The sequence below is a fragment of the Corvus cornix genome, chromosome 7 (assembly GCF_000738735.6).
Source record: "Corvus cornix cornix isolate S_Up_H32 chromosome 7, ASM73873v5, whole genome shotgun sequence".
Lineage (NCBI taxonomy): Eukaryota > Metazoa > Chordata > Aves > Passeriformes > Corvidae > Corvus > Corvus cornix.
Window position 1 is genome coordinate 10,526,799 of NC_046337.1, and position 26,627 is coordinate 10,553,425.

Below are 26,627 nucleotides of genomic sequence, written 5' to 3' on the forward strand. Positions count from 1 at the left end.
GCTTGCTTGCACGCATACTCAATGTGTTTGGGACTACTGCAGCTTTGGGGCAATCTCTTCAATTAGTGCATGCAACTACATCCAAATCGAACTGGGAATATTTTAATCTTAGAGCCTTTGCTCCTGTTTACCTGCCGATAGAAGCATTGCACCAGATAGAACAGGCACCCAACAGGAGTTCTTTCTTTGCTAGTTGGATGCATAGTATTTATGATCAGTGAGAGATCCGCATAGTAGAGATGGAAAAAGTTAATTAGATTCAGGAGTCACCTACGTGAATCTGCAGGAGATTGCCTGTGACACCACGGGCCCAGGTTCTAACCATCTATGTTACATTCCCACAGTGCTGGAGTAGCAGGCTGTCACTCTGGCTTATCAGACCACTTTTATGCTCTATGAAAACAGTAGTATTGCCTTGGCTATTGGCAGCAATTCTCTTTCCTCCTACCCCTTTCCTTCAGTTATCTTCATTCTGATTTGTTACATTGATTTTTTTTTTTTAAATAAAAAAAACCAGAAAACTTAGTCCGTGCAGGTCTATTAAGTGATGTCAGATCAACAGCTTTCCCCCCCCCCCCCAGCTTTGTCTTTTTAGTACTGTTTTAAGTCAAGTTCTGTGATTTTACACCTGTCCAACCTTGTGAAAGGCCTCACTGGGGTTGTACAAGGACAAGCGTGGGTGGAACTCAGTGCTCAAAACCTTATGTGGCTGTTGACAATGTGTGAGAAGGGAAGAGCCCTCTGCTTCCCAGACCCCAAATTAAGCCTGCAGGGCTGACAGCAAAGCAATTTTTGTAATGGTACATGGAGCTAATTTGTTATGAAATCAGAGAAGCAATAAATTTGGAAAAACCCCCATTCCAAGTTTAGAGTAGTCTGGAGGGAAATTACACTGTGAGCTCCACTGTGCTGCTGCTAACTTGCTGTTTTCTAGACTTGGGCAATGACAGAATATGGTAGGTTCATCCCCTCTCATTTTCCCTTTCCTGAGCTGGGGAAATGCACATTTCTCTACTACACCTTAAAACCAAGTGAATTCTTGTGGAGATCTCCCCACCAGGTTCTCAGGTGTGCCATTCATTCACAATCCAGAGCTGCTAGTCAGTGCAAAATTGCTGTGACTTTTGAAGAAAGAAAGACTCAGCTGGTCAGACCCTGACATTTCTTGTCACTGCTGCTCAGGGTGTCCTGCTCAGGGCCAGCTGTTAACAGTGGAAAGGCCCTCCAGCCTCAACAGAGAGAAATGCGCTACATCTGCAAGGTCTTTGCAGGCAGATGTGAGCCTGGCTGGGCCAGCTAGCATTTGTGTGGCTGCATTACCAGGGCCCTCAGCTGCATTTAGGAGGACTTCTGTCATTAGGACACCCACATGGTTTTCTGCCTGCCTGCATCATCTGTGAACTCACTAGTTCTGCCTGTGAATACACTGTAGGCATACTCAACACACTCAGTACCCTTTGCAGATGAAGGGTAGTGAGGAAAAGTTGGAACTGGTGATAAGGTTGGGTTCAGGGCAGTATAGGTTTTGTGTGTCTTCTGAATAGTAAGTACTTGTGTTTATAAGGCATCTCCCCTGCCAAGCTTTTTCCATAAAGGCACCAGCCAGGAAGCCTTGGTCAAATGCAGGATTTCTGTGCTTTATAATTCATCAAGACTCATGATTTTACTCAGCTCTATCATTGTTTCTGAATTCATGACCAGAAAGAAACAGAGGTCCTGCAGATAGCGTAGGCTATGGGAAATTGCAGCACTGCTGAGATAACATAGTTGGTACCAGTACGTCCTGCTCTCATGCTTTTTGAATTACTTATGTTAAAATAAACAAACAAAACAAGAAAACTGTGCTGGCCTGGAAACCTTTAGGCATTCTTTCCTATTTTATGTTGGAAAGATTTAAAGAAAAAGGCATTGTCTGTTTGTTATTTTCACTGCTTCTTTTTCACAAATTGCTTTTAAATGGAACACAAGTAAAACAGGTTTTATTTGTGATCATAGGAAAATACATCTCTGAGAGAGACAAGGATGGCCTGGAAGGAAGAAATTATATTCCAGGTTGCTATTTGAACATAGCCTTCATGGCTGCCTGTTGTGACTCAGCAAGTTGGTTGGGGCTTTGGGTGGCAGAGTGGATTCAACAGGTCCTTTAGAGGTAGGTGATAGGAAATAACTGTTATTTATGCTGCTGCAAGTGCATTGATTTATCTTTTGTAGAAATTAAGAGTTTACTCTGACCAGCTGAAGGAGCCAAGATAGACTTTGTCCAAGGGACAGGACTGTGGGGTTAAATCATGAAGAGTAATTGTGCTGTGTATTCTGTGCTTTGCTCCAGCCTTTCCATGCTGCCACTGGCCTACCACGCTGTTTGTAATAAATGGTTATGAGGCTGTTCTCGTAGGACCAGGACTGGAGCTGCATTGTGCTAGAGGCTGTGGAGCTGCATAGTAACAAACTGTAAACTGTTCTCTGAGAGGCCTGATTAAATAAGAGAAGGGATATGAAACAAAAATAATCCACAACCAAGCTCTGGCACATAATGATATTAAGTGAGTGGCTGTGGGTTGTACAGTAGGTCTGCTGCAGAGGCGGAAGCTGGGCTGAAGTCTCCTGTACTGTCATTATCTATAAAAAAAAAAAAATCTTTATGACTTTTGTTCTCACTTAACTGCTCTAATTTATTCCATCAGGTCTTGTCCAGAGGGTGGTGTAGATGCGTGTGCAAGTGTGACTGGATTACAGCCTTGTCCCTCAAGACTATTTGCTCTCAATCCTCTACTTCCCCTATTACTTTAACTGAAAGATTGCAAGATGCCTGGATATTGCACTGGCACAAATGGGAAACATCCTCGAGTGTGTTTAGCTTCAACTTAGGCTTTGGGATTAGCATCTGCCTTTATGCAAGGTACTTTTATATGAAGACTTGTATTCATTCTGGTTTGGGCTAAGGAATAGTTCCTTGGTCATCTTAAATGGACATTTTGAAGACATGAGTCAATTCAGCCATTTGTTCCTCAGCTTTTTTTCTCTCCCTGCTTTTTCATCTGTTGGATGGAGAACTGCAAAGCAAAGAGGGGCTATTGTCTGAATTGATCCTTCTCTCCAAAGACCCAGCAGTGGCCAAGGAGGTTTGGTGTGGGTGCGTTATTTTTAAATATGCGGGGACAGGAAATTCTGAAGTGTAACATTTATAGTTGTGCTTGTTGGGAACACCAAAATAAATTAAAAGCTTGGGAATGTCTTGTTTGTGTGCAGTCTGTACCAGAATATCAGCAGCATAAGCAAGGAACAAATCCTTCTTCAAAGAACGTGGTAGCCGCAGGGCTTCTTCCCATTTGTGTTATCTTTTATTTCCCTCCCTCTCCTCTCTATTAGTTCTCTATAGCTGAGCATGTGGACATGCCAGTAGAGCTCAGACTGCAGTGCAGCAGTTCTGACAACACAGGGACTGGTGCTCTGGTTGGTTCTCAGAGGTGGAATGACTGGCAGTGTCAACACAGCACAATGTAGTGGGTGCCTTGTTGCCCTTTGCCTTTAGTCTTCTAAAATTACCAGCTCACCTGGCCCCTGGTCTGTGGCTCCAGGTCAGGGCAGGACTTCATGAGCCTAAATCAGGGATCAGGGCAAGCCATGCAGTGCCTTGTAGCTGAATTCAGGGAGTCCCTGAGTCTGTGTGTGCGATGTGGGTGGAGGAACTCCATTTCTTTTGAAGTCGATGTGCTAAGCCATGGATTAAAGGTCTGCTGACTTAAACCCAGTGACCTGTGACATATATATGCACGCTGGAAAAGTCACTTTAAAAGGGGCTTCATGCTTGTTTTCTGCAAATGCTCAACTTGATCAAGGCTGGTAGCACAAACTGTAATAAAAGAGGGGACAGGGACATAAGAAATCCTTTGTGGCAAGCCATGTGTAGTACTAGGGAGAGATGATCCTCACTGGACAGTGTCAGAAGGATTTGTTAAGGTTATGTCTTGCAGCTGTGGGTTCTGTGCATTTACTCACCCCCCAGCTCTTGCCATACATGCAGGCACGCAGACAGCCATGTTGAAAACTGCATCCCATCTTACTTTCATTCTTTCTTTTTTTTGCTTTTTAAATTCATTTGAAGGTAAATAATCAAAACAGAATTCAGGGCCTCAAAATCACTGCAACTGCAGGAGTTGGCACTTAATGGCAGCTTTGCCTCTAGTCGTGGCATCAAGTTACTTTTGAAGCCTTTGAAGTCAACAGGGCTGGAGGGAGAAAATGTTGTGTTGCTTCTTTAAAAAGAAACATGCTTCAGTTATATTTGCAGCTGAGGTTTTAATGGCTGCGAATTAAAGCATGTTTTATTTGGCCTTTGTTTTTAGCGCACTTTTACCCCTTGGGGCACTTGAAGCAAAGGCACAGCTTGAGATGTAGCTGGCTGCAGCACATGAGCACAGCCATCATCAGCCTCCCCTCCTGTTCCTCTGCAGAGCTCACACTCAGGATTTGTGTCCCCCACGACACGAGTGTCCCGCCCTGCCTGGTTTATTCACCTGGCACCTCTTTGCATGCACGGGGTCTCTGCTTACAGAACAACAAGCAGTTTGTGGCTGGCAGTGTGGCTTGGAGCGATCTGATGTAAACTTCTTGTATTGGCCCTGGAGACCTTAATTTCTAATCAGCTCCAATTAAATTACTATGAATCTGATAAAGGGAAAGAAGATCAGTTTAAAACAGTGCAGATAGGCACTTAATGTGATTTAATGTATGTCTACATAATCTGCTTATCTGCACATCTGGCCTAAATACTTGTGCAAATCTGACCTATACCCTTTTTTTGACCATATTAGCACTGAAAGCAGAGAAGGTAGATTGTGCAGGTAATAGGTCACAGCTTGTTTCCCTGTTGGTCCTTGGGGCATTAGCCATCCTGCCGAGAAGAAGGAAAGATGCTTGGAGGACTGTGGTGAGGGTGACTGAGCAAAGTGCCCTGCACTGATGGTTTAAGAGTACTCTGACATGAGAAGACGTAATAACCTTTCCAGCCATGGTTTTGCTAGGCCCTGTGTGGTTGAATCTTTAACAAACCAAATCAAACTGGTGGCACAGGCACCAGTAAATACAAAGCAGCACCTTTTTTTGACCTTGCTTTATACTCTGCCTGATTGTGAGTGTTGCTACATTTTGTGATTAGCAGGCAACATCAGCTGGCTCAGTCAACTCACTTGAGCAACATGAAAATATGATAATTTTTTTTTTTAATTTATTTGTGTGACAGAAAGTAGTGCTAACTTTTTAAAGTAGGGAAGGAGAGGACATGAGAGATCAGTCCTAATAAAAAAATTAAGAGGTTTTTGTATGTTTGACAGGTGACAAACATCCCAGTTCAGACTGTCTTTCTAGAGGCTAGTTTCAGCATTCCTTGAAAAATTAACAGAATTATACTGTTTTAGCTGATGCATTGAATTTCAGTGAATATAATAATGATCATTCTGATCCATAATCCATGAATATTGAGGACAAACTGCTTTATGGTTTCAGTGAGGCCCTGAAAATAGACCAGGGAGATTCTTACATGTCCTCCACATACTTGCAGATGAAAAGCTCTGTCTCGTGCAGAACAGAAACAGTTCTTCGGTTCTTGTTTTGAAGTTGCTGTTCTTCAGATCACAGTGGTTTTATTCCTCAGTATCTGAGTTTTTTGCAGCTGTCAGGTATTTCCAGCCCTTCATAAGTTATCGACTTGGAGTCAATTTCTCTTCTCAAAACTCACAGAGTATATGGTTAAGGCAAATTCTGTAACATTTTTGACTTTGGGTGACACAGCAAGAATATTTTGCTTAGTTCTCCCTGTTTAGCTGTTGTCTCAGAGGCTGAGACAGAGAAGATGGTGAATGCTTTTATCAAAGTATTGGATAATCTGGTGCTTGAGAAATCTGTATGCAAATCCTGGCTTTGCCGCTGTTTTTTTCTGTGACCTTGAACTAAATATTTGTTTGTTCTGTATGTATGAGACATGAGGGTACTGTATCTCTCATTTTCAAGCATGGTATAAGAATGGATCTGTAAGTACTTGAGGGGCCATGAAGGCAGGAAATCTTATCGACCAAAGGCATGCCATTTTATCACCACACTTGTACACGTCTGTAAAGAAAAAAAAGAAAGAAAAAAAAACGTGAAGAGAGAAGGTTTTCCTTGTGTCTTCTACTATTCCAGCAGCCCATTATCACCCTTCCACTTAATGCAGCACTGCCATGTGAGTCTGCCCATCTTCTTGCATGGGGTACCTGAGTGGGATGTTGCCCTATGGGTGGCTGAGTTTAGTTTAGGTTTTACTGGGTTTTGTAATTATCAGGCACAGATGAGAAAACTTAGAGCACTCATTTTGTCTGAACATTACCATGCCTTCTGCCTCTGCTTGGTCTCTGTAGTAGGTTTCCCTGAAAATTTTCTTTCTGTGTTAGAGGAATAAGGAGTAGATTTCTGTTTTATAAGATATTTCCCCTGCCTCCCCTTGCTTTCTGTGCCTAGGAGGATAGTGGCCTGCAGCAAATTCCCTGCAGCATCTGTGTTATTGCATACACACACTTGTGACACTTTAATAGTAGCTGTCAGATAACATTAATGTGTTGCTGCTACAAATAAATCAAGCAGGGCTATGAGCAAAGAAGTGAGTGAATGAGATAGGACAGTCTCGTCCATCACTATCAGACAAGGCCACCCTAAGTATCGTCTGCTCACTTCACCAGTGAAATTGTTGGCTGTGTAAAGACGTGCTTAGTGGAGACACCCAGTCCTTAGCCAGCAGCCCTCCTTTCTGTGAATACCCAAAGGGCTTAGTTTGTCAGTTATTCAGAATAAGGAGAGGAAGCCTTCTGAAATGACCTTGAAGACCCTCTTTTCTTGAGTCCTAAGGACGAACCCTTTTTTGTGGGTCCGAACCTCACGGTTTCTGTCAGGTGACTCAGCGTGACTGCTGTGCCAAATCCGGTGGCAGCAGAGTGGTTAGGTAAATCCTGAAGCTTGAAACCCCTGGCTGCCCCCCTGGCCCTCTTTCTAGGAAGGCTGTAGGTAGTGGAGCTGGTCACCAGAACAAACAACTGAGTGAGGGAAAAGCAGTTACACTGAAATTCCTCCCACAAAATTATAGGCCTCATCTGTCAGTGTGCCACCACATAAGGATCTCTGTTCTGTGGCTCTCTTTGTACTTCGGAGAAATTCATTAACTTAGTACTGCTTATAAAAGGCTCTTTATCTGATAGTGCAGATGTTTCCAAACTCAGGAGTGCAAACTGTTCCTGGAATACTGTCCTCCTCCTACTGCTTGTGGAGATCGTGGAATTATCTCTTGCATTTTAACACTGTATTAGAAAATTGGCCAGCAGTAACTTGCTCACAGCTGAGATTGCAATATACTCACTGCACTGCCTCTGCAGGCTCTGCAGACACACTGGGAGTAGAGAGCATTTGAGAGCTGCATAATATGGATGGAAAATTACTGTGTTAGTTCTCCCACCTTAACACTTGTTGATAGTTGTAATAGGTTGTGATAGACTACAAGGAAATATAAATCATAAAGTATACCCAGACCACTGCCTAGTTCCTGAAAAGCATTAAAGCCTCATATCAAATGACCCTGTGATTCAAATGCATTCTTTGCAAGAAAGCTCAGAGAGTTTTAAGAGTTTTTTTTTAAAGAAAAAAGCTTCTTGCAGAAGCATTTGCTCTTACTGTGTGAAGGTGGAAAATTATTCTTGAGGATCCAGCTGTAGAAAGGATCATCACTACTTTTTAAAATTTATACGTGATTGTCATGTTCTTAAAATTCTCTCCATGACAAGTCCTTTGTAATTCCTTAAACTGGTGATGATTTTATTATGCTGAATTTGACAGGTTAATGATCGAGTAGGAAATAATTTAACACTTGTTAGCGCATTTTCTGATGATACAAAATTAACTCTTTCCTTTCTACATCTGAAATCAGTAACTAAATCTAGAGTTTGGTGGTAGGGCAGGGATTGTAGCAGGTAAGTACCAAGAGGACTGGCTGAGATCAGTGCTCCCTTGTTCCCCTGCATATTGCATTTAGGATAGCAAAAGAAACATTAACCGTCATGCTGAAGAGTCAATACCAAAAATAGAGGAATATTGTGTGTGTTATTGTAGTGATAGATTGGTCTAATGTAGGATTTCTTGAAGTATCTTTCTCTGAGGTATCAGGATTGGAGTTTTGCTGTCTAGCAGAGGTAGCAGTACCTGGTAGTTTGCGTGCTGGTTTGGAAGACTGAACCTGTTTGAAGGGGCTGCTGCCCCTTTTTTGTTCAGTCATTAGCTCCCTTGCTATGAAACCACTATGAAAACTTGGTTTGAATGGGAACCTCTGTGGTATGGGCAGTCTCTGACAGTAGGATGAGGGAAGTAGCATGGACAGAAGTGCTGACACATCACTAGTAATAATATTGTAAAGCAGTAAGAAGAGTAAAGGCACATGGTCTAGACTTGTGATTTTGAGAGCAAAAGAACTCACAGCCTGTTTTCAGTCCTTGTGCTCTGTGTATATATTTTAATAACTTATGTTTTTCTTGTTTGAACTGAGCAAGGCCTGGAGAACAAGCTGTTCTTCTGGAATCCTTTAGTTCATTTATTCCCAGTAGATTCCAGTGGGAAATAAAATCAACAGCCTCTCTTCTTCTGAACAGTGACCCTCACTGTGTTTGTTAATACCTCTCAGTGTCTGCCTCCATCGAAACTCAGGATATAATTGCTCAAGCAAAATATGCAGGGGAACAAGAACTAAGATTTCTTTGAGCTTTAAAAAAGTACATTAATTGTAATTACATACATTGATTTTGGGTGCCCAAAGTAAATGCTTTACTGTAGGAGCAGCTCATTTGTTTAAACTGCTTTTACAAATTTAACTTTTTATACAGAGTTTTAGATCCTAAAAACACCTCATCAAAGCATCTTAATGAACTGGTGACAGCTATACACCTGAAAGATCTTTGAGTGTGTGGGCAGAAATGCCAAAAATTGATTTCCCTGTGGGACCAGGAGAAAAAGGCAATTTTAAAAAAATCTTCTGGTTGAATTTGCATTTGACTTTCCTATCACTTCATGCTCCTTAAATGGATTAGTGACTGAGTCCTGCAGCACAGGATCTAGAGATGTGCATAGCTTGAATATGCCCAAGATGGTTTTAAATCAGGTGTTGCAGAGCAATGAAAAATGTGTTCTGTAATGCACGCAGTGAGAAAAGGAGGCCATAGCCAAACAAAAGACAGGAAGGACTGATTTACTAAAATAGACATGGAAAGGATCTGGTATAATGAGATCTGGTAAGTGAATGTTCTCCTGGAAGTGCTAAAATTCTGTTTGAATCTTAATCCTAGAGGTCTGAACTGTAAGTCGCCTTTCTGTATATCTTGCCAAATAGAGGAGGACTAGAATTATACTCAGGGGGACATAAAACAGTGTAATTGAGGCCTAAAGATAAGAACAGATTATGGTGAAAAGGGGAATATATGAAAAAAAGTTATTTTCAGAAACCTAGTAATTTCTTTAAAAGATGACCCCCCCATCATAGTTGTTCAAATTAGTGGGAATAGCTTCAGTGATTAAGTAAATTCTGTCTGTCTGAATAAAGTACTTGTGACAGTGTCAATATTGTATGGGTCTCCATCCCAGCACAAACTGCTTTACTGCATGAGGTGTAAGGTAACATGAAGAAATGTGTGTTGTCTGTTTAAAGCAGCTGTTACAGACACAGGAGGTAAAAAGGGGGCTTGATGGAGCACCTGGTGGCTGAGATTTAAGTGTGTCTCGGCTGAGGCAATTCTGTAGAGCTGGGGAAAGACTGAGATGCCATAGCATAGGGTTATTCACCTCCCCGGAGGGAATTACACCTGCTGTTAATAAGATTATTTTCAATGCCTGGGATCTTCAACTGCTTCCAGACAGTTTAGGAATCAGTGTGCTTGAGCACATTTTCCATCTGCATTCAGACCAAGGGCAGACTTTCTTCTCCATGAAGTGGAAGCTGTTCATGCCAGGTGTATCTTTTGTTCCTTTGGTACTGGAGCTGATCTTTGACACTCAAATTGAGAAGCAGGAGCAGAGCTGAGAAGACATGCTTGCAGACAGGCTCTTCAGGAACTCACAGCCAGGTTGTTTTACTGTTCAGTCAGTGTCAGCCACATTGACTCCAATTCTAGTGACTTTTATGACAGTGTATAGGATGGTGGACTTAGGACAATGTACACGTTCTGGTTTTTCTTTTCTCTACCTTTCCCTCCTGCAAGAAATCATGCTGCTCCTGCTCCTTGAATTAAAGAAAGGAATGGGCAGTAAGCCAATATACCTTCCTGATTCTGTTGTTTTCAATCTCTAATTCTCTTTCTTCTCGTGGATAGGTAACTTCTAGCATTTTAGTTCTTGTTGTTCAGAACTGATGCATGCACAGGTGGATGGCATCTAGCCATAGTGGTAGGAAACTGTGGGGAAGGTAAATACTCTCCTTGGAGTCCAAGTCCTGGATATTCAGCTCACATATACATATTGAAAGTCCAATAAAATATGATGCTGATTTTCCAACTAGTTTCTCTTTCAAAAGAGCACAGCTTGTTCTGAAGTAATTAAACAGCCATTTTTAAGATAGTTCTTCGTGATCTGTGCAGTGCTGATAATCAGATATAGCAATTTTGCATTATAAAAGTGATATTTTAAGGGCAAGTGGAATCTCTGAAGTTGAGTACTCATGCTTGGAAATGTGACACATTGCCCACTGAGTCTTGTTTGAAACTAGATAAAAACTTGCCTGTGAGCTGATGAACATTATTCAGCATTTAGGTATTTGCTGCTGCAGCCTCTATTCACTTCTCTGGTTCAAAGCAGTCTCAGGACAAATACAGTGTTTAATACTCACAGTCTCTGTGCAAGGAATGGCAACAGAGACCATTTGGTCTTTTGCAGACCTGCCAGTTGAAGGGACTGTGTAGTTTGTTATTCTGCAAATAGTTATTTTTGAGGCAGAAAAAAACTGGGAAAAAAAATGGTGGTTTGATTTTAGGTTCTAGAGGAAGGAAATATGTAATCATTCCAGAAAGCTGTTTATGCTTCTTTGTCCATAACTTACTGCTCCTGGTCCTCTGTTCTGATCCCCATTTCCTTCTTCTGTCCTGTTTGGTGTGGGTTCTGCCTCTTCTGATGTTTCACTACACTCTCCCTTCTCTCTGCCTTTTGTGTGTGTGTGTGTGTTTTCCAGAACTGTGAAGATGTTGTGAACTTTTCAGTTAAACATGAATGCAAGAAGGAAACTGGTAGATGATAACCACATGAGAAATTGCTGAGCAGGCTATGGTAATAACAAAAGCATCAGACAAACTCAGCAGTGGTCACTACTGCTTGTGATGCCTGACACTATGCCAACAGCTTAGCACCTGATTGCTGGACTAGTTGGGTTTATCACTTGATTTCTGCTATAAATTTCTGAAATGGTTTCTTAAAAGGGAATAGTTTGGAGGTTTTTGATTCACAGGCAGACAATGTACATCTCAGTCAGTTTATTTTGTGCTTGGTGTTCTCAAAGAGCAGTTGACTACTTTTAAAGACTGTCTTGTAGACCTTAGCGGATGAATGAAGTCAATAACAAAAATTACCCATTTACATCTTTTGGTTTAGTCTGTTGTGTTTCTGTATTGTCCTACTTTGCATTACATATCTGGACTTGTGATTTTCCCTATCCTTGCACTTTTTCTTCTGTTTACTGTTATTTTACCAGCGCTGCAGCAGGATGTGCCAGTTATCACTGCTGTCAAGGACCACCTACTTTGTGCTTGAAGGGAGAGCTCATATTTGCTTCACCAGAAAGCACAAAGAAGTGTACGATGAAATAATATCTTAGAGATATAATTAATAATTTTCTCTAATTCTGTCTTAAGTTGATACAGTTGAACTGATAAGAATAGACAACTGGTTCCAATATCTTTATCCTATCAAAATGGCTTAGGAGCTCCCTATTGGATTTAGACTTGACATTACAGTAGCGTGGCAAAGAACCAGTTTAGGATTTCAAGCCACAGTCATGGATCTGATCACACACTGAAACATTTTACACCACTTTTTTATTATTATCTCTTGCTAAATTCTTCATTTGTGTGGATCTCAGTTCCCAGACATAAAGGCAATAACTGTACCTGTTTCTCAGTAGACAGCAAAACCTCTCTCGGCTGTTTTTCCTCTTTAGGTTATTTTTTTATCCAGTTATCTTCCACATTGGAAGTACTTTTCATAAACTCGTTTTGTTTTGAAGTGAACTAATGAATCTCCACATAATACGAGGGCTGATTTGTGAAAGGCTTACTAGGCAAGGCCAAGTGCACATGAGCTGTATTCTTGGAAATTAAAAATCTAATGCTATGACTAAATATTTAAGCAGTGGTGCAACAGATGATGATGACAGGGAAAGAAGTTTGCAAGCTAATTTGTTTATTGTCAATATTGTCCACTCCAGGAAAAAAAAAAGTCTCTTTGGAATATATTAAGAGAAATACTGCGTATAATGTGAGAAAAGCAACTACTGCTATTCAGTGGACTTTAAACTTCAACAGAATTGTGGTATCAGTTTTTGGTTATGACAATTTTTTAAGAGGCAACTGGGAAATATACTCTATAGTCCAGGAGGTCTCTTAGGTCCTGTCTTCTTGTCATATTACAGAAAATTCTGAAAATAAGTACTGCCTATTTTTTTCTGTCTGTCTTCCTCAGATTAGGTTACTTTAAATAATCATAATTTATTGGTTTTCAAAGTTCAATTCAGTGGTGTACAGTATCCTCTTGGGGAGGTTAGTATGATATTTGGTCTATTTTAAGTTCACCTCAGAAAACCTATTCAGCTGCATAATCTCTGGTAATGATCTTTGGGAGAATAAAAGTACATGCTCAATTACAGGCTCAGAATTTTCCACTAGCAGCAGAAATTTGGATTTAGTTTCTTTATATCCTACTCAACTCTCAGCCAACCCAACTTATTTCAATTGTCAGAATTCAAAAGCTCTTCCAAACTGTGCATCTCCAGGAAAGTGAAGTTGATTTGTTTGTTTCTGTTAAACAGTGGAATTCTTACAGTATTGTAATTCCAGTATTTTCAGTATATTCATCTTACACATTTGACAGTGGTAAAAAGCAGGTTTAAGATCCTACCAAGATATCTTTCAGCTGTAGCATATCTTGATTCAAGAATCCAGCTCCCTGCCATTTCATAATGCTTACAGAAATTAATGATGCAGTCTTGCAGTACGGGGCTTGGATAATGTTTTTGATACCTATGCCTCAAAAATTTACCTCGAAATGTTTTCCTTCAGATTCTGCAAAGCAATGTAAATTGTGCCTTGCAGAGTATGCTGTGAAAAACTCATGTAGTAGCGAGTATCCAAATTGTTGAAGCTATTGGAACAGAATAAGGTTCATCTAGGCTAATTTACAAATAGCCATTTGGTTTAAGCCTGGAATCGTGAGGCGTTCGTGTTTGTGTGTTTGGGGACAGATGGAACCGGGGAGCTGAGAAGAAAGTGCAGGGTGGGTAGTAATAGGATTTACTGTGCAAAGAAGGCAGAATGAAAGACTCATGCAGAGTGCAGTAGTGCAGCTCCAGAGGCACAGAGGAGAGGGGTTGTGTACAGTGAAATTGAGGCAGGCCAAATTGTGTTATAATTTGTATTATAAACAGAGCCGGTTGTAACCACTGTCATTAGGTTGTGTTACACTTGCCTTTATAAACAGTTCTGAAGTGCCTTTTAGAGCTTCTCTATAAAAATCTTTATTATATTACTGCAGACCTTTGAAATTCAGCATGACAAAGCTGAAGGCCAAGGAATGTGCCTTCAAGCTGATCATTGAGCTCAGTTAAAATTTGGTCAGGAATTTGCTTACTGAGTTTTTGTGTTGTTGAATCCAAATCTGTTTAGAGATCAGTATGCTCAGCTGCTCCAGCAGCCAGATACGATAACAGACCTCAGACTTGTGTGCAACCCCTCTGATGCAGAAGTAAGCCCGTTTTACTGTAACAGCTGGCAAAACCACACATCAGCCTTTGAAGGAGGGTGTGTGATCCAGCCAGGTCCCTCATAGATTGACTTGGATATTAGTGGTGGCTGTGCACGATCTTTGCAATCTGCTATGAATGCTGCTCCTTCACCTCATCTAGTGCAAGCCACTGCTTCAGTTCAAGAGTTCAAACTTTGCTGGTGGTTCTTGGTAAGTTTTGTTTATTAAAAATATATGTTGGGATAACGATGTTAATAGGAAGGAACCAGAGCTTGTGGGCAAGCTGCTCTGGCTTGATTTGAAATCCAGCAACAGAAGAAGAAAGCAGGTCTTCTTTAAATCAAAACCAAAATACCCATCTGTATTCCATTCTTTCTCCGTTTTTTACATTTCTTCCCACACAAACAAACAAAACCAGTCTAACTCACCACCTCCTAAAAACACGCATTCTAAATGCTTGGGAAATAGTAATTTTTATATCTTACAGACCATATTTAGGGCACTCATTTCTGCCTGCTGAGCAATTGGAGAATGTTCCTTTTTCCCAGATAAATAAGACTTTCATGTGACTAGATAAATATTTTTGTTTTCCCAGTGACCTGGAGGTGACTCCTGTGCTTAAATGACGATGGAAGATAAGGGGTGTAATGCATTGCGTGTATCTGAGTCCAGGGCTCCCTGAAATATTCCCAGGAACACTAAAGACTAGGATTCACTGTGACAGGAGGAAGCAGAGGGGTGTTTGTCTTCATGCTTTTGCCTATTTAGTACAGACGTTTTCTCTCATAGCTATTGAATGCAACCACAAGTTGGGGATGTGCTTCTCTGTGGAGCGTGTTTGCTGGCACTGTGTAGGGTGTTGGGAAGGGCAGAGTACCCCTGGACAGGAGGAAGGGGAGGGGAGGTAATGGCAGCCATGGAGGTGACTGTGAAGAACTGGGATCCTGGGCTCCAGAAGTCTCTTCTGCTGAGATCATGTACTTGGTATGGCTGCCAGGCACAACCCGTTCCAAGGCAAAAAAAAATGCAGGAAAGCAAAGTAAACATAATCTTGCTCCCACCATGGCTTAAATCAGTTTGTGTATTTGCTTGTTGAGTTAGTTGATGTGTATTAATGGACTTTAAGGGTAGCAGTCTAATTTTAAGAGAGCCTGATAGAAAACCTTAGCATTTGTCTTCCTTCCCTCACATCCCTTCCATCAGATAAGGAAGGAAATAGGATATAAATGATTAATAAAGTACATTTCTCGACTTTTCTCCTCATTGATTACAGCTCCCTTCAGAGACATTGTGCAGATCTGGATAACCAGACATCTCAATCCAACTTCTATTCAATTACAATATTTTTCTACTAACACCTACTGCATCTTCTTATCTTACCACCTCCTCGTGTCTTGGGAGCATGGGGACAGGTGGGATTGGCATGAAAATAACTCAAACGTGATTACAATCATTTGCAGAACAATTGATTTTGCTGGAATATCAGAGCTTTGCTTAATTTTCTTAACTAAAGTCATTGTCTAAATTGCCTAAGCCATCATGCATCTGGGCAAATTTTGTACAGTTGTCAAAATTATCTTGACATGTTTTTTATGGGAAGATGTTTATCCAATGACAGCTGTGAGTCATGCACAGAAAGTCTAGGAGCTTTCATCCACTTTCACACCCTCAAAGAGAAGTACCTAATGTTTCAAGTCCTGTTTGAAGGGCTTTTATTTTGGTAAGATTTTATTTGGTTGCTGAAGTCTTTGTCACCTCTGTTGATCAGAAATAAACACACTTCCAGGGAGATGAATTCACTCTTGCTACAAATGCATTTTCACTAGGGTCAGGTTAAGTGAGCTGGAGAGTTAAAAAGTTAAAATACTGTGTGGTATTGCTCAGGAGATGTGTATCAATCCACGTCCTCCATTTCTATCATGTTGTTCCTACTGGAGACTGCCACAGCAAATCTGAAACAGGCCAAACTTGCAGCTTGTGCTCAGGAGAAGCATCTGGCTGGTGTTCCATCTCTTAAGGTAAGAAGCCACAGGATTTGAAGGAGACAGCCTGGTTGCAAAGACGTGGGTGGTAATTTAAATAAAAAAGCAGGGCGTGAATTGTCAACAGGGGAAAGGCAAGGGGAGATGTCCCTGTTTTAGTGGAAGAAGCCTCCCCCTAAGTTCTTTCAGAGTCTCACTCTTGCATCCAAGGGCCACAGGGTGTTTTGCTGGAATGGCAGCTTCCCATGCAGCTTTTGCCTTGCTTCATCTGAATCACCATCGAGGATCCTTGCATGAAAACCAGTGCTGATTTGTAGCTTTTAAAGAACGTTAAGTGTGGAGATAAAGAAAAACTTGTTTGCCACAGGGATTTGTTGAGGATGGATGACAGACCCCAGAATCTCCTTCCCTACTGTTTTATTGCTAGAGAAGTGCAGCACTTCCTCCCTCAAAGGCTGTGCCACCATGCAAAGGATGCTTCTCTGGGACTGTGATGGAGTTCCAGGAACACTTAGGCACAGAAATATTTATTTTAGCTGATGTTACACCAAGATTTGGCTAGGACAATATATTCTCTTCTTAATCTTACCAGTCAGTAATGAAAGAAAATTAAATCCCAGCAGAAAAATTAATAAAACACTGATAGGGAAATAGAATTTATCCATTTTATGTAATAATTTTTCCTCTTGAGAAGCTTGATTAAAAAAAAAAAAATCTGTATTGGTAATGTTTTGTTCTTTAGTAAAACCAGGATTTAAAAGTTTTAATTATAAAGAAATCCCAAATCATAAATACTGCATTGTTCATGATATTGCAAATATTGGTGGGCAAGAATGCACAAGTTTGCAGTTACAACAATCAGTAAATGAATTAAAGTTACATAGAATAAGGTGTGAAGCATTACAATTAAGAATGTAGCATCAAAGATTTCAATATTCTCTGAAACAACTAAGAGAATTGAAAAATATAAATATCTTGATTTTTTGCTCTGGATTAGGGGTGTAGTGTATTATGTCTCTACCTGCAACTATGTATTTAAAAGGTAAAAAAGATTTTTTTTTATTCTAAAGAAAGAATTTTCATTCTAAAGAAAGAGCTTATGTGAGGCAAAATACTTGTTTGGCTTTCCTCTGGGAGAACAGCATCATATCTGAGAGATGAATTTATGCTGGGTCTGGAAAGGTGAGATGGTTGCTGAAATACACAGAATGGATGGCATCAGATTAATGTTTTTATTGACTGCAGTTCTTGAACAGAGATATTCACAAGTGGCATAAGGGTTCTTTTAGTGTTTTCAGCCAAAATACCATGTGTCACTCTCAGCAAGTAATTTTATGCCAAATATAGAATCTAGTTGAAAGAGTGAAGTGGGCAGCTTTTGTTCCTTGTAGGCTCACCAAAGAGAAGGAATGTCAAAAAAGTTTCAGAAGTGTTTCTGCCAAGACATTTTTTGTTCTCAGCATCAGCTGAAGAGATTTACTGCATATGTAGAACATTGCTCTCTAATACTCTCTAAAGAATTCTGCTACTTTGCAACAGTTCAACTATGACTTAGGGAGGCATCTAAACTCTCCACACTGGCTTCAGCAGCACTACTCTTGTGTTAGAGAGGCCTTTGGAAGGCAGTGGCTGTAATTGGTTTTCTGTTCTGCTCAAGATCCAAGCAGTGGTTGCTGTACAGCAGCAGCAGAACAGAGAGGGAAGGCATCAGACAGCACCTTCAGAAAATTTGTTCTCAGGCTCTGGTGTATTGATGTAATCTTTTGATGTTGCAGTTATCTCTCACTATTCAGTAAAAGTATTTGCCACGTTTGAAATTGAAACCTCCTGATTTCTTCACACTGTTCTTTACTGGCCAAACACTGGGAGAAGACCGTGTGACTTTAACTGTTTATTTATCTTTCTGGGATAATCTACAATTTTCACTATCTTAATACTCTGCTGGCTGTAGCTCTGGGAAATGAAAGATGTTGTTGTATATACAACACAAATACATGAGTAATTTGATCTCGGAGCCAGCTGATGTTGTCTTTCATTTTAATTTTCATTATGCCTTTGGCTCTGTAGCTGCTCCAATTTTTTTATTAGACAGTAGTATATAAAGAGGCAATAGAGGGTTAATTGCTGTTCAGGGCAATTTAAAAAACAGCACCAGCTATATCTTATAACAATACTGTCTCATAATGTTTGTGCTTTTTGTCTTTAGAATTTATCCATACTTCCAATTCAAGATTGCACATATTTGTGCGGCAGAATTGTCTTGGATAGTTAGAGCTTTTGTAATCATAATATTTTTGTCCCTACATTGTTTACAGTAAGTACTCAATAATTTTTCATAATAATTTTTAAAGGTTAAAAAAACTAACTCTCAAAAGTAAAGATGATTTCAGTGTCTGCTCCTGCGATTAATAATTGGACCAGTTTGCCAGTTCAGTATACAACCACTTTGAAATGTAGCCCAAATTCAATTGTTATCTGCTTTTAATCTGGCTGTTGCACAGATGATCACTTAAACAAAAAATTTGCTACTGGCTGAGTATCATGAGAGTTGGAAAGTTGAGGCAGAGCAGTGACATGCTCAGGAAAGAGGGGGTACATAGTTTGTTGTTTGCTGCAGGTTGTGTTGTGTGACTTTTTAATCTCCATATATGTGCTTTATTTCTCCTTGGGACAGTTTTATGGCCCCACAGTAAAAGCTTCAAATGTAATTGTTTTCAAAACAGGACCTTACGAAAACATCAAAACAATATTTTGATTGAAATGAAAAATAAATAAAAAATCAGAATACTGATTAGTGGTGTTGGAAACTAAAGGGAATAGCCTAATGCTGTGATCTCAGAACAGAAGTAACCCTGAGCCTCTGCAGGAGAAGTGGACCAAAGCAGAGTAACTTGGCAAAAAACAGAAGTTGTGATTTTTATAATAAGCAATGATATTGCAAGGAATATGGCCCACCTTCTCATGTCAGTAGCCAGCCTTGTTTGCTCTGGCAGAGGTAGGGAACTAAATTTATCTTGATGCTATTTCTCTTAAGCATGTTGTTGTCTCTTAATTACATATTGAATAGCATCTGGTGTTTGAAGAATTATCGAATAGAAGCACAGCAGGGGGAAGTGTGGCAATATTGATGCAAGCTGATACTTTTTCTGCTGTGGTGGTCTGGAGGCTCTCCCCTGGCCACTGCTTCATCCTCAGCCTGGCCTGAGGTGCCCAAAACATCAATTTTGTAATACTGGTGTCAGGCCAAATTTAGCTCTCAATTTCGATTTTGTAATACCAGGTTTTCATAACTCCTAGAACATGTGGAACTAAACTGTTTCCATCTCTTGTCTTTCTTCCCTTCAGTCACCAGGGGAAAAAATTATTGAAAGCAGTTTCCTGCGGGAGATTCAACAAAAGCGTTGCAGTGCTCTGTTTGTGCGATGAAATCAAAGCCACTGGAAACTGCCTGGTCTGTTTTGTTGCTGGAGTTTGAGTGATCTATTATTTCAGTGGCACTAAGGAGTCACGGTGCTTTTTGAAAACCCCTCACAGTACATAGCTTTTCCTTAGGTGTTGAATCACCTTTGAAGAGCTCTGCCTTGGTAACACCAAGAGAACAGCATTTCTCTGCCTCACACAGGTCATGTAAGAGTAAACGTTTTAGTTTATGAAATACTCATACTGCAGGCAGGTTTAATAGCTTAGCTAAGAGTTATATGTAAGTTAAATGGTCTTTATAAACTATTGTTTTCCAAAATCAGTAGGAATCTTCTTTCTTTAAATCTCTAGTTAGGCAGGGGAAGGAAATCAACTACAAACCAGACAATTATATCTTTCCATTGCCTTGAACAGCTCTTCAAGCACAGGTTGTCTGAAATAGCTGCCATAATATGTTTTTACTTTTCAGGCCATGGGGTTTAGGGAATCAGATTTTTAGTATCTACATCATCTCCTTCCTCCTGGGACTGAAGCTGGTTACCATAGCAAAATGGCACAGAAGCTGATAAGCAAGTAGTACCATTTGGCAAACATGATAAAAAATTATTTTGTTAAGACAGAGGGCTGTGAAAAAATTATTGCTCCTAGAATTTTTTTTTTGCTTTATTGTGTTTTAAAATGCCTGTGTAGAAAATTCTTGTGAACAGATATTGAACAAAATTCTCTTGCTTACTAACAACTGTGGCTGCAAATAGTAGGAGCTTCAGTTCTAAATCTCTGCAGATCTTTGATATTTTCACAGAAAAGTTACACAATAACACAGATAATACACAGTCATTTCACTCCTTATGTTTCAGGGTGTTGCAGAGATGCTATACTGTGAATTAAATGAGCTCCTGCTAAACAGAATAAATACAGACACCTGTCTGTCCCCTGCTACTTAAAAATTACATTGCAATATAGTTTTTGTTCCTACTTGAGGAAGCATGGTCATCTGAGTCTGTCTTGTAAATCAGTCTGTGAAGTCCCCTGGGTTTGTGTAAAGTGACGTTAGTGAGAGCTGAAAAGTTAAACTGCTTGGTGTTCCAAAAATATTGTCAATAATGTCAGTTCTGATGATGTTTTTTGTACTCCCTGTCTCAATGTCCAATATGAACCACACGCCTTGAGCAGCACAGCCTGGCTGTTTAAGGCATCATCACAGTAACTGTATCTCTCTGCGTGGACCCCACTGGGGGGACTTTTTGTTGGCACAACACCAGTTTGTCAAGAAAGACCAAAAGAGAGCTTGTTTTGAGGGCTGAGGTGTTCCTCTTTCTGCTGGGTTAATTCTCAATATGTTGCCTGGCATCTAAACTTACCTGTTGTCTCCTGTTCTTGGTACAAGAGTTGAGTCACTGTTTTGGGGAGGTTTTTTGGGTTAGTGCTAGTGACTGTAAGTGAAATGAAATCTCAGAGTCTTGGGATTAAAGCAGAAAACTGCTTATTTCCTTAAAACCTTCTTTGTTCTCAGTTTTATCCATTCAAAATATATCATACGTGCTTATGCCATTTTATATGCCCTGAAAAATTTTCTAATAACTGCACAACTGAATAGCTCCAATAGAGAGGATTTGGGAGTCTTGCTGTAATCTGGGCATGCAAAAGATACTGTTTATTTTTAACCCCTTTGAGCCCATTTTAACCAGATTGAACTTGTAGAAGTGCTGTTCTTTGGCTGAGAGTCTCAATCAGTGCATCCATGGAGTGGGAATCAGTAAATCCTAGAAAACCCCTATTTTTGCACCCTTTTTAAGCTTTTTCTTCAATATAGTAAGCCTTGTCTTTTTTTTTAATGCTGGGGGGGATTTTTCATCTTTAAAAATTATCATTACCACCAAGAAAATACCATCAAATGCCCATTGGATGCAGCACTGCCTCAGGTTAAGGCAGGATCTGGGTGGGGGTTGACTGGTGTCTGATCAGCTTGGGGGAGAGAGGTGGAGGACCTTGGATCTGGCAGGATCCAGGCAGTCTTAGAAAGAGCTGAGTGAGAATATAATTGTGAAGGGAATGTGTGAGTTTAGGATTGGGACTTATTTCATGCCCACGTGTGCCCTACATCTTCAACAGCCTCCTCCCAGTGCAAACTGTGGCCTCTGCATGGAAGGACCCGTCTGTAGGGGTTGAGAATAATTTCGTCCTAGAAAACCAGTTGTCTGCAAATACATCTGATGCCACTGGTGATAGTCACCTGTGGGTGTCCATGACCTGCAGGTCCTTGTGCTGTAGTGTGGTAAACAAGTGTGGGAACTCACTGCAGGGACATGGCCCAAAATGCAGAGCTTGGATGCAGGAGCTTGGGAAGTTGGAGTGTTGCCATCTACTGGCAGCCATCCACAGAGAGAAGTCCCTCCTCTGGCTGTAGTTGACGGTGTTGCTTGTTTTGAGCTGAAAGATGAGGTTTTTCTGCCTAAATTCTGTTTCGAGTCAGAGCTGTCAATAAAAGAATTGTTGCTGTCCTTAGCACGTGAATGTAGTCAAACAGTTGGAGTAGCACCAGTCAGGTTTTTATGGAGAGGCTGTTACTCTTGGCATGTGGGTCCATGTTTGAGATGGGGGCAGCTCCTCTCTCCTTCACAGTGTCCAAGTTGGTTTGGGGAGTCCTGAGCACCCCCTGTGAGCTCAGGGCTTGAGGGTGCTCTGCAGCTCCCCTGCCCTTCAGAGTGGCTCCATATTTGCAGAGAATGGGCTGATCTGGAAACTGCTTTTTTTATTCTGTAAGTAAAAAATTAATAAAGGCAAAGGATATATTTGGGCTCATTAGGGAATAGAGCAAAGATCAGTATTATTAAGAATCTTGGAGGTCTGACAGTCTTTCCCCCTGGAAGAAACGAGAGGTGTTTCAAATAAGTCTGTCCTCAAAGGGCGATCTGGTACAGCTTGTGCAAGTCTCAAAAAGTCCTACTGGGACTGACCTCTGTTAAGGGAAAGGTTTACATTAAACCATCAGAACAGGCTTTGAGAATTTTGCTTGAAACAAATACCAGCAGTGGGCATGAATATTTTTTCCTTTTTATTAAAAAAATAAAAGGTTGCAACACAAGTTTTCAGCAAAAGTTATATGACTGCTTCCTTACAAAACATAACCCACATGGGAGTAGAAGAGTGGCATAGCTCTTCCTTCATGCTTGTCCAGCTGAAATATGCCTCAAACATAGCAACTAATTTCTGTACTCATGCATAGAAATGTAAAAAACTTATGTTTTTATCTAGTACTATAAAATTTTGAGTTGGAACTAGATTATAAAAATTACTTCAGTTCCTCTGAAACCTTGTGAATACCAACACTTTACCTCCAGTATTTTAAGCACTATTTCAAAATAATGGTATTTATTGTACCTTCGAAATGTTTTTGAGCCAGATATGTAGGCACACAAACATGGAAATATTTGTGTTTCTCTGCCAGATCTCTGTGTGTGAGTTATAAATGACTTCAAATGATGGAGCAATGATGTATTTTTAGTTGAATTGTGTCACAGTAGTCCCAAGATAATGGATAACCAAAAGCGAGGTTGCAGAATTACCAGTGAAATTGTACATTTTATTTGTGAAGTAGTACACAGTGGTAAGAACATATATTTGAGGTCATATATGGAAGTTTTATATTTTAGAGACTAGAGAGGCAAAATACACTGGAATTAAGAGCCTGAGGTTTAAATGTGTGTTGGATTAAGGAGTCATGGAAGGGGCTGGATTCTGGCTGGTGCTTTGTTACCAATGGCAGATTTCCAAAGTGTAACCAAGTATTTCTCTCTCTCTTTTTTTTTTTCTTTTGTTTTTGTTGCAGCTGGTCTCCAATGTCCTCATCTTCTCCTGTACAAACATTGTAGGCGTGTGTACCCACTACCCAGCAGAGGTGTCCCAAAGACAGGCTTTCCAGGAGACCAGGGAATGCATACAAGCCAGGCTGCATTCTCAAAGGGAAAACCAGCAGCAGGTAAGAGCAACAGCTGGAAATTAAAAATTAAAATACTGAAACAGAATTAGCATGCAAATTGTTCCTGTAGGATGGGATTTGAAGGCTTCTTGCTCCATGAGTAATCCAGGCAAGAATAGGTTGATGCTAGAGGACAGGATTTTCAAAAGTTTGAAAGAAAGTTCAGGGGTGTAGTTCTTGTCCAATACTCTGGTGGACTTTTCCAGACACAGCAGCATATCCTGTGGTATGTGCTCTGTGGATTAAAATTACACAGTATACAAAGAGTCTGCATAGATTTTTTTGCACCCATCATTGAAGCCAGGTGTTGAATGCAGGTACAACACACAGGCTTTGTACTGACCCTCTTTGTAAGGTCAGCCTGGCATGATTGTCTGCCAAGCCACTGCCAAAAGGTAGATGTAATGCAGGTAAGAATTGGTCCACACAACATAATATTCCTTGATGGCTCCAAAGAAGGTCCTCTTCTCTCCTTTCCCAAAGGTTCCTACCTTCTTACACACCTCTCTATATCTTATGGGCCTCACATGAATTGTATTTGTTCAAAAAGTAAGACTCATCATCAGCTTCATTGGTTTTTTCCTATAAAAAGCCCTCTTGCTGCCAACATACAGCTGAGTTGTCAAGGGTACTGCATGTATCTGCTCCCCTAATTAATTTTTGGGTTCTCTTGCAATGAATCTCTTGTGTCCTTGGAATTAGACACAGAAGGTCTTTTGGGGCAGCTTGACTATTCCCTTGCTAACACATATCTCTGTCCTGCAGTACCTCTCATAGTGGTCTGTTCAGTCCAATTTAAAATGAATCATGAAACGGGACTTCCGCTCATCCCTTGGGAGATATCTCAGAGCTTGGTTGTGGGTTTGGGGAGAAGTCAGGGGAATGAATCAGCTGGGGAGTCTTTGCATCTCTGTGGCAACTCAGATTAATTTTCCTTCATGTCTCAGCTCAGCTGCATGTATGGATTTGTGTTTTGGCAGTTTTTTGTGAGGTACCTCTGGCTGACATAGCTGCTGTTCAATCCTTACTGTGAAATAACGTGTACACGTACTTATTTGATACTTTATGTATGAAAACAAGATTCACACTCAAGACTCCTTTATCCTTTGGAACAAATATAGTCTCAGAAAGATGAAATGAGCAGCCACTCCACCTTCCACATCTTGAAGTGGAGGAAAGGATTGAGCCAAGAGAAGATGCCATTTTACTTATTGATTACGGCTCTGTCCTCCCTGCCGAGAGACTTCCTTAGCAACACGGCTCAAATGCTTGTGCTGTGCTGGATTTGGACACTTCTGTCTCAGAAGCAGCTCCCAAGAACAGTCCTGACAAATCTTGATGCTTTTTTCTACTCTCCTTCTCCAGAAAGTACTGTACCACACATAAGAAAGCCAGGACATCAGAAAAATGTGGGTCAAAGCCAGTCACTGCCAAGTGCTCTTCAGTCCTTCCAGCAGTACCTGGCAGCTGGAGACTCCTAATGAGATTATTTGCTGCCACAGCCTGAACTGACATTGATCTCCAGGTTCAGTTCAGATGCCTCTCTATGCATAATGCATTGAGATAATCATGATGTGACAGCAGACACAAAAAAGGGCAGCTTAGCCCACATCTGGGAGAGCCAGTCTCCAAACAGGGGTGGAGGGAAACACAACTGTGCAGCCCAACACTGTTATTTATTGTTGCTTGTCTTTTTCTGGAGATCGATGGTGCTCCTGTGTGCTGTTCTCTGTTAAAGACAGGCAGATTGTCTTGGGCAAATGACCTTTTATTTTCCTTTATTAAGGATCTACCAGCACCCAAAATTAACCAGAAAGTAAATAGAAAATCCAGAATGTCCAATGCAGAAAAGAGACCACTTGTGATTTCATTACTTGATATAACCTAGGGCAGAGCTATAACAGGAATCACTGTTGTTTGCCCAGAAAAAAATATTCTTGGATGAAAAATCAGGTGTTCTCCATACTCTGTAGGGAGCAAATAACATTTGAGTAAGAGATGGGTTGTTGAGACTGCACTGTCTTAATGCAATAGCATTGCATGTCTTTTGTCTCTGTAAAGTTGTTCTCTCCTTTTTTCATCTCAGCATCATTTTTGTAAAAAGTAACTGTTACTAAACCTGAGAATAAATGGATAATCTTAAGATACTAAGTATTTATAGTGATTTGAGGTCATCCTGGGAGAGTACTACATAAATACTTAAAATTCCTATGCGGAGTTGTAGGAATGTGTGTACCCATGCACACATATATCCATGTGTATGTGTGTAAATCTGTGTTGGACTCCTTCATCTATGTGCCTGTTTTAGAGACTAGTGCTCCTTGGGATGCATTTGTTTAATGTATAATTCAGTGGAACTATACTTGCATGTTATTTTGAAGTGAGAATTATATATGGATTTGCTCTTGCTTTTTTATCAGGTCAGAATGCTGCCTTGTTATACTTGTAGAACAGCAGTCCTAGTCACCTCGCTGGTGCATAATAAGTGATTTTACAGCGAGGGCTGCAGCACTTTCTAGTTATTGTACCAAAATGAAAATTATACTCTAGTGGAGACCCTAATTTCTCTGCTCCATTTGAACTAAAATTTAGGGATTTGGTTGTTTTGAAGGCCTTTTAATGTGGCTTATGCCTTACAAATGCACTTGTTATAGCCTTCTCCTGTTAGCTTCAAAGGTTATTTTCAGTGACTGTGATGGCTCCAAGCAAAGAGAATAAAGATAATGCTCAGCTCTGTAACACAGCTCAACTTCCTAATTAGTAGCTGCATGAAGGGATGTTGTGCCACATGCTTTTGTTTCACCTGATGAGCCTATCTTATTCCCTGATTATTAGTTCAGAGCAGCCTTAGTGCAGCTCCTGGAGATCTCAAGTGTCTTGAAAATATTGGTGATTTAATCTGGCAGTGCCTATGGTGTCAGGAAGAGTAGGGGTGGGGGTTCTCAAGTAAAAGCTGTTCGGAAATGTACATGACAATCTCCTGGAGTGCTCCTAACAGACACTCAGGCTCCTGAATGTGTCTCTGTTTTGGAAGCAAGTAAACCCTCTATGCTCGTGCGCCCACAGGGAATGTTCCAAACCTGTGGGTGCCCCTGAACCTCTCATAAAGCTCCAAGTTATTTACAGGATGTGTAAAATCACACATAAAATAGCAACTTTCACACATTTGAGGATGCCTATTAGAATATGCAAATGACAACAGTGTATACACCATTTACTCTGGAAAACATACAAATGTGTTG

The 26,627-nt window shown here is 40.5% G+C and overlaps 1 protein-coding gene across 1 annotated transcript in view; it reads left to right on the top strand.

Moving 5' to 3' along the window:
* ADCY5 (adenylate cyclase 5) overlaps positions 1-26,627 on the top strand; it is a 205,485-nt gene that overhangs the window by 97,364 nt on the left and 81,494 nt on the right. The window contains exon 2 of the mRNA XM_019290188.2: positions 23,236-23,385. Coding sequence (XP_019145733.2) covers positions 23,236-23,385 — 150 coding nt within the window. The remainder of the gene's footprint in view (positions 1-23,235; positions 23,386-26,627) is intronic.